Source organism: Cyanidioschyzon merolae, chromosome 15 (assembly GCF_000091205.1).
Source record: "Cyanidioschyzon merolae strain 10D DNA, chromosome 15, complete genome".
NCBI classification, from domain to species: domain Eukaryota; phylum Rhodophyta; class Bangiophyceae; order Cyanidiales; family Cyanidiaceae; genus Cyanidioschyzon; species Cyanidioschyzon merolae.
The window spans coordinates 97,911-111,576 of NC_010141.1; the positions used below are offsets into that span (position 1 = coordinate 97,911).

Consider the following 13,666-nt stretch of genomic DNA (forward strand, 5'->3'; position numbering starts at 1 on the left):
ATAGTTTTCAATCTCGACCGAGCATGTGCAATTGAATCGGGAACTGAGCCTCGCCTGGAATGGATTTGCGGCTGTACAGGATCTCGAATGCGGGAAAGGGCTTCGAAGCTCACCCAGCATCGGCATGATAGTTTTCAATCTCGACCGAGCATGTGCAATTGAATCGGGAACTGAGCCTCGCCTGGAATGGATTTGCGGCTATACAGGATCTTGAATGCGGGAATAGAGATACTGATCTAAAGCGCTGTGCAACAGAGTGTGCGCAGTCGCAAGGGGCTCCCCGCTTTCGTATCATATAATCGGGGCTGCAGCGCGGCGCACAAAGAACGCTGTTTCGATCGTGGCTAGTGCGGGTGTTTCGCGCCCGCCGGTTACAGGTGTAGGGACAAGTACAAGGTCAGTCGACAGCTCGATACTAGCTCGCGAGCACGTATTTGAGCTACTGCTCTTTGCGGCCGAAACGAGAAAACTTGCATGCACAGCGATCCCTCGTCCTACAACCTGGCTGGCTCGGAGCGCCACACTCGATCTCTGCAAATGAATACGGTGTCGCTGCTCAGAGAGTTCCACAAAAGTAATGCTCCACGTGCAGCGATAGGCGCGCATGGCGTTGCGCGAACATAACCAAGATGCTTCGCGAGACGGGATACGCAGGCACCTACTTGCACACTCTGGCAACGTTCCGACACGTATCCCCGCTCGGAAAAGACCCCGTCGCGCCGCATCATCCCGAGTACGCGTCTGCGTGGAGAGAAGCCTATCTCTGCCCGCAGCCGATACCGCGATATCGAGAGAGCTGAGTCCTGAGCATGCAGCGTTCGAGTCCAAGCTACACAGCATCACGCCCATAGGAAACGCGATAAGCATTGTTGTGACGAAACGTTGGCCATGCGAATTGTCTTGATTCGGCATGCACACAATCCATGCAGCCGGACCTTGACCTATCGAGTGCAATCGATGCGCGTACCAAGCGTTCGCTAGTGCACAATCGTCATCAGCGTCTTGAGATGCAGCCTCTGGGCTACGAAAATCCCAAGATGTTTTCGCATCGCCTACCAGCGATGCATCTGCAGAGCCCCGACTATGCACACGCACACACCGGATCGAGTGCGTGCGTGCGCGCGTAAAATTCTCCCGCGATCACCGCAGGACACGCATCGCTGGCGGGGCGCCACTTTTTCCCTCCGATGCGTTTCCCGCGGAGACGGATAGCATCGCCCTACCGCTCCATTCATATCTAATTAACTCATGTATTCTTTCTGCTTTAGCCTATGGCCTGTAGAATAAACGCGGAGAAGGACTTCGAGGCAGAGCCCGAGTCTTCCACGAGCGGTACAGGTAGCCGGGCGGAGCGCAACCGCGTTTTGCCTGAAAGAGCAGGCAGAGCAGCAGAGTCCATCGTATCCTGGGGTCCTGAAGTGTACGACGCTGCCGCTGCTTTGTCGCAGTTGCGCGAGAACACGCACTGCGGGCCGCCAACACAAACGAAGCGTCGTGGACGGCCAAAGAGAACTTTCCGTTCTCCGACACCTTTCGGGCCTACCGGACCGAACCGCCGCTGGAAGCGATTCGAGGCAGGTCCAGGGCTGCGTTTAGAACTGACGCGGACGGAACTCGAAAATAACGCGTCCACGCAAGTGGAGTGCCCTCAGCCGAGCTGTGGTCGTGTCTTTGGATCGCGGCAGGCGTTGGCCGCACACTTGCGGCATTTTCCATCTCATCGTTCTTTCTATAACGAAAACGTAGGTCATCGGTATGGTAACTCTCGCGTACGTATTCGCTACATCGCAGCAGAGGAGTCGCACCAGGCTGCTTGCGGATCGGAGATGGCGCCTTCTTCGGCGCCCTTGGCGACTGCCCGAATGGAGGTCCCAGTGGATCACGCATCCAGGGATCAGGCTGAGTCGAGGGAGCGTTTCGCCAAACGAAACCTTGTTGGCGGTCGTGTGCTGGGCAATCTCACCAATATCGCTGCCCAGATCAATGAACAAGGCGTTTCTGTGTGTGACGATGTGGCACGAACTCCGGGCGCCTTGGAATCGAAGCGCGTGTCGTAAGCCAGCTGGCACCGAAGACTCCGCAAGCCTACTTTCGCCTTCCAGGTGCGCGACTGGTGCGGTTACCAGAGGCGCACAGAAAGCGCCATCGAGTCGCACCAGCGTCACGGGGTCGTATACGTTTGCTGCTGCAACCGCCCTGCTGTTGTTTCCTCCTGTTCATGATTGGTGCCAACGCTCCGATTCTTTCTGCGAAATGGTGACGGCAACGTAGCAATCACGCAGACAGCGCAACCAGAACATGCGAATCACTGGATATCGTCTGGTTTGCCACACATCGCGAACCCATCTCTCAAATATGGTACCTGCACATGCTCCGGGTTCGAGTGCAGGCCACAGCGGTGCGCGTCTCTCAGAAATGGCATCGGCAGGAGCTTCCAGTTCGAGTGTAAGGCGCACCTCCTTGAACGCCGTGCAACGCGATGGTGCGATTCCTGATTGTCGGCGAGCTCGCAGGCTGCACGACCGGGGCATCGAGTGGATCATCCGAATAGAGGGAGCGCGTTGACGACCTCAGCGCCGAATGCATCCGCAAGAGATACGACTTTCGCATCCTTTACGCAGATCGTCTAAAGCAAGATTGATGATGGACACAAGCTCGACGAAGCGCCTTTGCTAGTGCGTGTGCATGATCGCGAGGCATTCTGATACCGCAGTTTTCGAGGCCAGCCACGCCGCCCTTTTGCTGCGAAATACCCGCTCCATACGAGCGTCACTCGCTGTATCTCAATCGACGACGTTGAAGCGATTGTGCAGACAGGAAAACATGAGGTTCTTAGGCAGGGTCAAAGCGGTTCTGGGCTCCAAGCTATGCGCAAACGCTGCCTTTGCCAAAAGGCCAAGCAGCTTGCATTCAGAATTCGAGGTGAGGCTCCGACGGAGGCTCAGCACGTCGGCAGTCTGTAACCCTAACGATTCATTTCGCTGGCGGGAGCGTCGTCCGAGACGGCCTGCAAACGGTAAATTAATTGAGCATGCGCAGCGATCAGGGATTCCCCTCTGGAGCCGAACACACAGCTCCCCATCTGATGACGTAAGCGAGGAACCACAACAGATGCCACCCTAAGAGCGTCTTCCAGACGGTACACGTGGATTACACCGGCATCCGTTGCAACGCATACCAGGCCGGGATCAACGGCAGTCCCGATGTGGTCCTCATCGAGCGCGACATCGATAGCGCCGCATCCTCCTCCGCTGCCGCGCAGTCCAATGACCCTCTCGCCCCGCCCGGACTGATTCCAGATATCTGTACCCTTCTCATAATCAAGGTAGCGTAACGAATCAGATGTTTTCACGACGAGACCGCGCGGGCCACAGCGCACGACTTCGACAGTACTCGCAACTGCTGCAAGGAGGCGACCACCGTCGAGTTCAGCCAGTCGACCCTGCAACACTTTGCTTTCCGCACCGGGTGCCTCGGCCGGCCCCGTCCAAGTGCTCTCCTCAAATCTGAGTTGCCACACTCGGATTTCGGACGGCTTCGTACGCGCTACGAAAAGCGCATCCTCCGGAGAGAGCGCGAGCGCTGTCGGCCGTTCCAGATGGACTCGCCCGATGAGCTGCACATGACGATGACCGCCCAGAAGCTGCCATACACAAACCCCATTCCCTGAGGCAGATGCGAAGACACCCTCGCGGCTGGGGTGGGCGCCCACCGCGCGAATGCCGAGTGCATCAGCAACCGCATGCAGATCGACTGCGGTACAGGCCTCTGCTGCGGAGAGCGGTTTTCCAGCTTCATGCGATATGATGAGGATTTCCGAGGCTTCCGCGATGCTGAGAACCCGCAGCCGACCAGAACGGCAGCCGATGACGACCAGCGTCTCCAGGGTTGCTTTGCCTCGTTCACTTGCTGGCACCCATCGCTCTAGCCAGGAGCGCTGCTCCCTCGTCGTGACCGGCAGTACGAAACAGCAACAGGTGAACTCGTCTCCATCCGAAGACCGAAAGGCAACACACAAGTCCAAGTTCGGACCCAGGTGCTCGTTATCATAAACAAAGCAATACTCGGAAGAAAGAGAGGCGATTAAGTTGTGTGCAGTTGCTTGCACTGTGTTGCGCTCGAGTGCGCGAATATCTTCGTTGTGCGGTTCACGAATGATTCGCTTAAGCTCCAGTTTCTTCAAGTTCGTTTCCCATACTGACATGAAGCGGAAAGTCCAAACGTCCTTAACTGACTTGTGCGCTACCCAGGTGAGTACGCACCAAAAGCGGTAGAAAAAAGATACGGAGAGAGCGCGGGCACGGGAGACGCGCGCCTTCCCGCGCCCTGGCCAGCACGACAGCTGCGCCATCGAATGTGTCGCAGCTGCGGATACGGGCTGGTGTGCGCTCGCAACCACTCGACGCAGTATCGACCATAGTGGATTCTCGGGGAAAAGCCTGATTTTCAATTAGACGTATGCGCGATGGTTGGTTGAAGCTCCATTCCATGTTTGAAATGATGCATGCTTGCCTAGAAGACGATATTCGGTGCGCACTGGGGATATCTGGTTTGTCCCGACGATCCAATACGAAATATATCCATCGTTAGGCAGTGGCGGCGTCGTGCACTTGGACCTCCACGGTGCACGCCGCTCGTATCATGACAGTAAGGCAACGATGCCTGTATGTGGATGTGTGCTGGATACGGAACGTCAGGAACGTGGGCCTGCGCGAGAACGTGGCAAGGCCATCCAGAGGGCACAGACAGCGTCGAACGGGCCCGTGAATCGGAATCGTGGGGTATCGGAGAGCGCCGCACTGGGGCAGCGGATAACCGTCGTATTCGTAAGGCGGATGTGGTCAGGGGCATTCCCCAGTTACCATGCGCTAAGTATTCGATGGTCCAGGTGAGGCCTTCGAACGATCTCGCTATTGATTGGGCTGTCTGTGGGCGGCCTATACAGAAGGTTTGTCGAATCAGGAAATCGTGTACGTGTGACCGTTGACACATCGGGAGTGAACCAGATTTCTCCGTAAAACCCAGAGACGGACGCACGACATGGTGCCTCGCGTACGGACGGCATATTAGGTAGCGAGGCAATCGAAGGGAAACGACTTGCGGTGGTGTGATTCCACCAGCAAGCGTTCGCGCAAGCACTCGCTGCACCGTCACTTGAGCGTCTCGGTGAGCACTGGGAAATCTGTAGGAGTTCAGGAGTGTCCAGCAGCTTGGAGTTGTGCGAGCGTTAACGGAATCAATTTGTACACAGTGCATGGGTATTGTAGTGAATCGCAGGGGGCCTCGCGATGAAAACGATCATTAGTCACGAACGTGCGCATTGGACTCTCGCATGGTGCAACGCAAGGAAATGGTGCGGTTCAGCGATCCACTGAGACTGGAACGCCCTGCATACACACCAGAAATGGTTTACATTGCCATGCGGTAAACGACAATGGTGTTCCGTTGATTGCTATTTTTCTGAGTACAAGTTTACCAACCCCAGTACGATGGAGCGCGTGACACAGCTTTCCGGTACGCATACCTGGTATTCCAACAACCCAGTGGACGTGCAAACACGAGCACAACCCCTTTGAACTGAAGTTGAAGGAAAGGTACATCGTGCAACGCTTTCCCAGTCCGGGATCATCGCGTTCATCTGTGCGACGCGGTGCTCTGGGATCGATTCGCATTCCGCGTGGAGCTTTGGTGCATGGAAACCGAATGTTTGTTGGAACGGGTACCGCAAGGTTTTTCGCCACAAAAGCCCAAAAGGCAGCAAATGCAGGACAGCAGCACGGCCGTTTTACTGGCTATGACCACGTCGTGCTCGTGAACCGAGTGAATGCGCCGCGACGACCTCGCGGTAACACGCGAAACGCTTCCAGTGCCTTGCGCATTCAGCAGCCTCTATCACTTTCAGCGAACTTGTTCCGGAACGAAAAGAAAAATGATTGGCCACGCTGTTTCCCGCAGGTGCTCTGTGGGCTTCTAGTGGCGTTGCAGCTCCAGTCGAGCGATTGCACGGTGTTCGCGAGCGCGAACCCCACCGAGAACGCTGGTACGGCACCGCTCGAAGCAGAGCCATACCTGAAACAAGGGCGACCCGTCCCAGCGACGACTGAGCCACTGACTCTGGGTCATGCCGCGGATGTTGAGCACCGCGTCACGCGCGACGCTACAGGCACCCTGATTCCCCTCGACATTGTGCAGCTGCGGGCACCGCGCGACGTTCGCTCGCCGCCAGTTCGGTCACGAGATGCCGTGCTTGTCCGGTACGTCGCGTTCCTTGAAGATGGAACTGTGATCGAAGACAAGAGAAACGGCAAAACTCCGGTTTTCTTCCGGGCGGGCACTGCAACCCTGCCGGCGGCTGTCGACTTGGGGGTGGAGGGTATGCGGGTCGGCGAGCAGCGACGTGTTCGCGTCCGAGCGGTGGACAACTTTCACGGAGTGAATCTGCGGCTAGGCGCTGCTGCTGTGGTACCACGTGAGAGTACCCTTTATTATGACATAGAGCTGGTCGGGATCAATCCGTATTCGTAAGCGGTAGATCCGGATCACGCGGGGCATCACATGGACGATTTCAGTTCGCGCTTCATGGGTATGATCAAAAAAACTGGTGTGTGCACCTCTGCCCTGAATGATCGTAGTGCTTGCTGACGACCCAGGACGTGTTATTTGCACAAGCAATCGAGAATAGCTGCCAATGACGCGTAACAAAACTGACCGAGCTGAAACCGTGACGAAATGTCGACGACTAGGTACCCGCGAGATGGAGTTCGGCCACGAGTCGTTGGCGCTCGTGCTTATCACCGTGTACGCAACGACGACGCCAAAGTCAGCGTGAAATGGAACGGGTGTACACGCTCACGTTTGAGTCTCTTCCCATCGTTATCAATGCCAGCGTTTGCGCGCTTTTTCTGTGACTGTTTCCTTTTCATCTGTGCGAATACGGGTATTCTATAGGCCGGCTTCTGTTCTCGCTCCAGCGCCATTTTCAACGGTTGAGGGATGTTGATGGCAGCGTTAAAGTCGCGATTCCGTAGCTTGCTCCTGTTATCGAAGCGATTCATGCGTAAGCAAAAGTCACGAACAAAGCTTCACTTGTCGTTCTCATCTCCGTTGCGTCCAGCCTCGATACGCTTTTCGTGGCGCTGACACATGCTTGTTACGGGGGTGCTCCTGGGCGTCCGCCGCACTTGATCCTCCGAGAATCGCCCTGGGGCGCGTTCAGGTGTGCGTCATCGCGCTTTACATACCCTGGACGGATACAGAGGTGTCTCCCCGGTTCCATCATCCGTTTCCGCGTCCAGTTTATTACCCTACGATCACGACTTTCGTACGAGCGATCCGCTCGTCGAGTATCCTGCTCGCTGCGCGCGTACACTGTTCTTTTCGATAGAGAATTTGTGAAACACGGTGTTGCCCGTAATGGCACGAGAATCGGAAGGGACATAACGGCTGGAGAACGAGTCGTAGCATGTCCTTACGTCAACGCTGGCTTTGCCAAAACCGGTGATCGATGTTCCGCTGGAACCAATCGCTGCGAAGTCGCAAGTCCGAGTCCAAGACTCTATTCCATAATATAGAAGAGACGGCAGTCTCTATGAACATGTCCCGTGGGCGGTAAAATGAGGATCTAGTGTTCGGTTCCGTCGATCTCCATGCGAAAATTTTTCTTTCCGATGGAGACGATTATCTAACATGGCAAGTTCAAGGAGCGCTTCGCTTGCGCCTATGAAGCGTTACTCAACGAACCATGCCGACGCTTTTTAGGCGGCGATCTAGCGACGCGAACTTTCTGCGCCCACGCGTTACTCTGAAACAGGAAGATCGAAAGCTTCAAAAAGACTAGAGTAGAGAAGCAGGATACATGTCAGCAAACTCGAAAAGCGGAGACGTGTGTATACGAATTGGAAGGCGATCTCGGTTGCTTTTACGAACCCAAGTGCGAGGGCGTCGTGAATCATCTTGACTTCAGCTACGAAATGCATCCCAGCGACAGAGAGTTGATGAACCCATTCTGAAAAGAGGACCGAGAACCCCAAATCTACATATGAATCTTTCAGCCCCGATCTCTACCCGAGAAATGTTGATGCTGTACATGTACAAAAAAAAGAATCGAAAGACCGAACATGCAGGATAGGAACGACTCGTCCAGGGTTCCATTTTTAAGCGAAACGGACCTCGGCGCAAAAGCAAAAGCTTCCAACCAGTACAGATTTGAAACTTATCGACCAGCTCTCCGCTCTGGCCGACCGCCTCCCTCTCTCTCACCAGAACAGCATCACGCGGTAAATGCTTGTACCCATAATGCGTTCCACTGAGCGAGTGCGGACAGCCAGTCGTGACGGATGCTCGGCTGGTCGACCTCATGATCATTCGCTGCGGCGCCGTGCCTGCTGGCATCATCCATGCGAGACTCTGGTGCGACACATGCGGAGGCCTCGCTCGAGGACTCAGTCACTGAAGCGCTTGTATGAACATCAGTCGACATCCATAAGCAGGTATCGAACAACGCGTACGTGATCTCATGTCCAGGGGATACGTTTCGAGCCGCACACTGCGGCAAGATGTGTTGAATGACGATTTCGAGCAGCTGGCGACGTAAGCACGCTGGCAAGTCCGTCGAGGAAAACATGCGGCTTGCTCGCTGCAGCATCTCCAAAATTTGTTCATCAGAGAGGAATATTCCGCGAAGTTTGCATAGGATAAGCTCGTAAAACTGAGCATAGTCCGGCAAAAACGCAAGCGCTGCTAAAATTTGCCGCCGCTGTTGACCCACGGAAGCAGGAGCCGGGCGATCCTGCAGCGCAGCCTCAAACGCGTCCAATAAACTCTGCTTCTGTGCAAGAAACCACATCATGTCCGGCAACCGCACGGAATCACCGATTTCCAGGCGGCGCATCTGTGCAGTGCAACATCGCAAAGCCTTTTCTTTTTGCCCCAGAAGGACCCATTCGTAGAAGGCAGCAGGCCATATTGCGTTTGCTTCCAGCAGGCGCGCACGAGCAGCGTGCAGCGCATCGCCCAAGGCCTCGCGCTCTAAAGTGGCGACTCCCGCACGGTGCATCATGCGTATTGCTTCGGCCTCGAACAGCCGTTGCTCCCGAAGAGAATGCAGACTGGATGGGATCAAGGCCAAAAGCATTCCTGACACGGCATTGGCCGCGGCAAACGACGTCCGGTAACGTAGAGTCATGCGCCAATAGTCGGTAAATTCAGTGCGCTCCATGAGTGTGTCAGCGTATCGCTGCATAAGCGGGCCTGCGATGGACGTCATACCGCTCGGAGGAGAACATGTGTCCGCCATGTGAACGGCGTGCCAGATCCCAAAGGGAAAAAGTGTCAGTGCCACTATGGCTTCTTCAAAGTGGCCCATAGCTATCGCGTTGGATATCCAGTACAGCACTGCAGCGGGTTCCAGACTGCCTTCTCGTATCGTATCGAGGTACTCGGCAGGGGACGCGAGCGGAAACCTCAGACAAGCGCTTTTCGCTGCTTTCGAGGAGAGCGCTGCGAATGAGCGCTCGTCCTCATAGCTTCCGCGTCCGTACAACACATGGGCTATGAAATCATCCGCCCAGTTCCTTACAACGTCTAGGGAAAATTCCTCCTCACCACTGAGGCATTTTAGGAGTTGATTCGCCTCATGGAGCCCGTCTATGTTGCGTCCATTAGCTCCTAGCTGTGAAAGCGTCTCTGCGGCAACAGCGCACGCTTCCTGCCATTGTCTCCAGTTCGGGGCAGTGAGTGTTTCGGGAGCCTCGTGCAGCGCTGCCGCCACCAGCTCAAGAACCGATGTCGCGTCTAGCAGTTGTGTGTCGCCACCCGCTCGATCGTTCCTGCTTTTGGACAGCGCAGCGCCCAGCAGCTCCAGCGCAGCAGAAGGTCGACCCTGGGCGCAGGCGCGATGAACGGCCCGCCAGTCCAGGGTGCCGGAGCGTTCAGAAGGTGCGCTTTCCGGGTGCTCGGGTTCTGCGGTACTCACGCCAGCATACCACTGGTGCAGACACTCGTCGATGGACAAAACATTTTCAAGCGGCTCGTCGCAAAAAAGCAGCGCCTGGGCAAGCCGCCAAATGCCCCCGAGCGCGGGTAAACTCGCCAGCACCCGCGCCTCTTCTGAACTGCCACAGTCGCTCGCTTCAAGACCGTGTGCCGAAGTTGACTGCGCACTCACCTGCTCTACCAGGTCGACATAGGATTTCCAGGCAACATGGCGCTCACGCGAGCTTCGCACACCAGGCTGATCGCGAAAGCAGCGCCATATTGCATAACCACCACAAACGAGCTGTGCTGTGGGCGTTAAAGAGCCGTTCTGGAACACTTGCATGACCCGATCGGGACGCCTCGTCCACCAGTCGAGTGCAGGGACGCTGCCTGCCACTTCCAGTGCGATCAAGTTCCGAACCCAGAGATAGACTCTGGGTACACGTGGAGAACGGAGCTGGTGCAGGCCCTGAAGGATGCATTCTTCTCTAGCTGCAGTGCGCCGGTGCGCGAGCGCAGGTCCGAACATTCCACTGGGGGCTCGCTTTCACAGCCCGACGTTCACGACTGTTGGCTTGCACTGCGTCTAACCGACACGAGCAGCAGCAAGCCTGCCTTTTATTTCTCAGTGTGACACTTTAACATACGATAAAAGGGTGCTCGCTTCAAATCAATTGAAGCTATCACGGGCCGGTTGCGCAGAGGAAGCACAGGCTACTGGTGAGGAAGAGGCCTCCGGTTTCCAGCGAAGCTACCCATGCGACCGAGACTGCTCTTCTTGTCGTCGCTACCCCAGCGCTACTGGGGCAGGTTCACCAACCCAAGTTTCTGTCTGCACGAAGCGAGCGTTCGATCGTTGCGCAGACACGGCGGTAAGCAGGGTCACTCGCCGAGCTTGGAGCTGCTTGCCTCGGACGCGGCCCCTGAGCACTCGGCGAAGGTTCAGGCCGCAACGGCGTCCTCGGCGGCTGCGTCGCCAGCACCGAAGAATGCTCGGGGCCGCCAAAACCCCAATATCGCTAGCCCCGAGTCGGGTGCAACTGCAAACAACCTTCGCGTACTGCGGAGCGCCCGCCTCGAGAAAGTTCACGCCATGCGTCAGGCTGGAGTCGAGCCCTACGCGTACCGTTTCGAGGTGAGCCACTCGACACAGGATCTTCACCAGTTGTTTGGGGACGTCGAACCAGGCACGATCCGGGATGATGTTCATGTTTCGATCGCAGGCCGCATCATGAATCGTCGCATCTTTGGGAAACTGGCCTTTTTCACACTCCAGGACTCGAGCGGTACGATCCAGCTTTATTTGGACAAACAACGCATCACCGAGCACATGCAAAATCGAATACCTGAATCTTTTTCGCGGTTGAAACAGTGGATCGACGCAGGTGATATCATTGGGGTCACTGGCTCGATCCGAAGAACTGAAAAAGGCGAACTTTCTGTCTACGTTAAGGAATGGACGATGCTTACCAAGTCCCTGCGTCCTTTACCGGACAAGTGGCACGGCCTCACGGACATTGAGAAGCGCTATCGCCAACGCCACATGGATCTCATCGTGAACCCCGCTGTACGTGATGTGTTCCGCAAGCGGGCTCAGATCACTGCCGCGATTCGACGCTTTCTCGATACGCACGGCTTTTTGGAAATCGAGACACCTGCGCTGCACCAACAGGCTGGTGGAGCCGAGGCACGTCCCTTCGTGACGCATCACAATGCCCTGGACATGGATTTGTATCTGCGAATCGCCACGGAACTGCATCTAAAGCGACTGGTGGTGGGCGGCTTCGATCGCGTCTACGAAATGGGCCGCATCTTTCGAAACGAGGGCATTAGTACGCGGCATAATCCCGAGTTTACCAGTATTGAGATTTATCAGGCGTATGCGGACTATGGGGATATGATGCGTCTCATGGAGGATCTGGTGGTGCAGGTCCTGCGGGATGTGCATCAGGGTGTGTTGCAGGTTCGCTATCAAGATACAGAGTTGGACTTTAGTCCACCGTGGCGGCGCGTTTCCCTCTTTCAGATGCTTCAGGAGCGCACCGGAATGGACTGGCGCTCCACTGCTTTGAGTCTGGAGGAGGCGCGAGCGCTCGCTCACAAGCACGGCTGCCCGGCTGGCGATGCACGTAGTATAGCCGAAGTCGCGGTAGCGGTGTTTGAATCGCTTTGCGAGTCGGATCTCGTGCAACCGACGTTTGTTGTCGACCATCCGAGGGAGACGAGTCCGCTTGCGAAGCCGCACCGCTCCGAATCGGGCCTTGTGGAGCGTTTTGAAGTTTATTGCGCGGGTCGAGAGCTCGCGAACGCGTTCTCGGAACTGACGGATCCTGTGGATCAACGGGAGCGTTTCGTAGAGCAGTCTGCCCGTAAAGCGGCCGGGGACCTTGAAGCGTGCGACGTTGACGAGTCGTTTCTGGCGGCCCTGGAGACTGGTATGCCGCCAACAGGAGGTCTCGGAATCGGAATCGACCGTCTCGTGATGCTGTTGACGAATGCGCCCAGTATTCGGGATGTCATCGCTTTTCCGCTGCTGCGGCCGACGTTGGAGTACCCGAACGACGGGTCAGATGATGCAGAATAGCGGTGTTTGGAATGAGAATGGCAGCTCGTGACCGGGCCTGATCGAAATGCTGTTAGAGATGCTTGATCTTTTGTATGGCAGGGGATATGCTCGTTAGATACGGCGAGCGTTGACTATCCGCGACTGCGTGCTTCATGTGCTGGAAAAACCACATCCTGATGACGCACTGTTGCTGCACAAGCAATGGCAATGCTGAAAAACACCAGGGAGAATCGGATGAACTTACACCATTTAGTATGTCCTTGGATCGACTCATTTGTATTCCGTCGAGTTCAGGTGTAGCAACGACGATCAAGAGGGCGCAGCAGGGGTCGTCATGCTTTGGGGCAAGTGCACCGGCCACGTTGGTGAGCGTCGACTTGCACGGAAACCATGTTCGCCTCGATTGACTCCAGCTGCTTGTACAGAGGCGAGCCATACCCGGATTACCACTGGCAGGCACGGAATTATTGGGAGACGAGAGCGCGTACGTGTCGGTGTGTTTTTGTGGGGCTACAGATGCGATGCCTCAAGACGAAGAACGCTGGTCTTCGGCGCCGGACATGCGGAAATGCATTCTGTCACAACATTACCGTGAAAAGTGGTGTGTTCATGTGCATGGGCGTGCGTGACCTCCCAGACGAATTCGGACGCTACTGAATGAGTATACTATTGGGAAGCGTGGTGGACAAATGGATCGTCGGCTTATTGCCATCAAAGCTGGCATCTTCGTGTGTGAATCATTTAGATGAGTTCGAAAGCAACTGAATGTGTACATTGGCAGGGATCGCAAGTGCCTTGCTCGCGAGCATCGCAAAAACCGCAAACGTACCAGCGTCCACAGACGACGCACGCTGACCGAGGTATGTCATCGGATGGATACGCTTGATGCTGATGCTGCCGGATAGCAAACACCATGCTCAGCAAGCGCGTTGGCCCTCAGCATGTCGGACAAGGGCTTGCGTTCCATAGGAAACATTCCATGCTCCGTTGGGGCCCAGCCCTGCGGGACGAATTCCATGGGTCAAATCTTCGACAAGGCAAGGTCTACCAGTTACAAGACATGTAGTAGTCTTTTACCGCGAGTCGTCGGTGCTTGTTCGCGACTCGAGTACTTCAAGTTCCCAA

At 55.9% G+C, this 13,666-nt stretch overlaps 4 protein-coding genes across 4 annotated transcripts, besides 1 other annotated feature; 2 read left to right on the forward strand and 2 right to left on the reverse strand.

Annotated features, from left to right (window-relative positions):
- Window positions 1-2,965: 2,965 nt before the first annotated feature.
- On the reverse strand, window positions 2,966-4,204 carry CYME_CMO040C (hypothetical protein; the record flags this gene model as incomplete). Its single annotated transcript, XM_005537409.1, has 1 exon — window positions 2,966-4,204. The coding sequence occupies one exon, from the start codon at window positions 4,202-4,204 to the stop codon at window positions 2,966-2,968; it is 1,239 nt and encodes a 412-aa protein (XP_005537466.1).
- Window positions 4,205-5,268: 1,064 nt separating this feature from the next.
- Window positions 5,269-6,730: a sequence feature (possible transcribed region).
- On the forward strand, window positions 5,704-6,525 carry CYME_CMO042C (hypothetical protein, conserved; the record flags this gene model as incomplete). The annotated part of the gene is made up of 1 exon (XM_005537410.1): window positions 5,704-6,525. One exon carries the CDS (start codon window positions 5,704-5,706, stop codon window positions 6,523-6,525), a length of 822 nt encoding a protein of 273 aa, XP_005537467.1.
- Window positions 6,731-8,269: 1,539 nt separating the features above from the next.
- CYME_CMO043C (hypothetical protein) lies at window positions 8,270-10,318 on the reverse strand (the record flags this gene model as incomplete). Its single annotated transcript, XM_005537411.1, has 1 exon — window positions 8,270-10,318. The coding sequence occupies one exon, from the start codon at window positions 10,316-10,318 to the stop codon at window positions 8,270-8,272; it is 2,049 nt and encodes a 682-aa protein (XP_005537468.1).
- Window positions 10,319-10,732: 414 nt separating this feature from the next.
- Window positions 10,733-12,559, forward strand: CYME_CMO044C (lysine--tRNA ligase class II, chloroplast or mitochondrial; the record flags this gene model as incomplete). Its single annotated transcript, XM_005537412.1, has 1 exon — window positions 10,733-12,559. The coding sequence occupies one exon, from the start codon at window positions 10,733-10,735 to the stop codon at window positions 12,557-12,559; it is 1,827 nt and encodes a 608-aa protein (XP_005537469.1).
- Window positions 12,560-13,666: the final 1,107 nt, after the last annotated feature.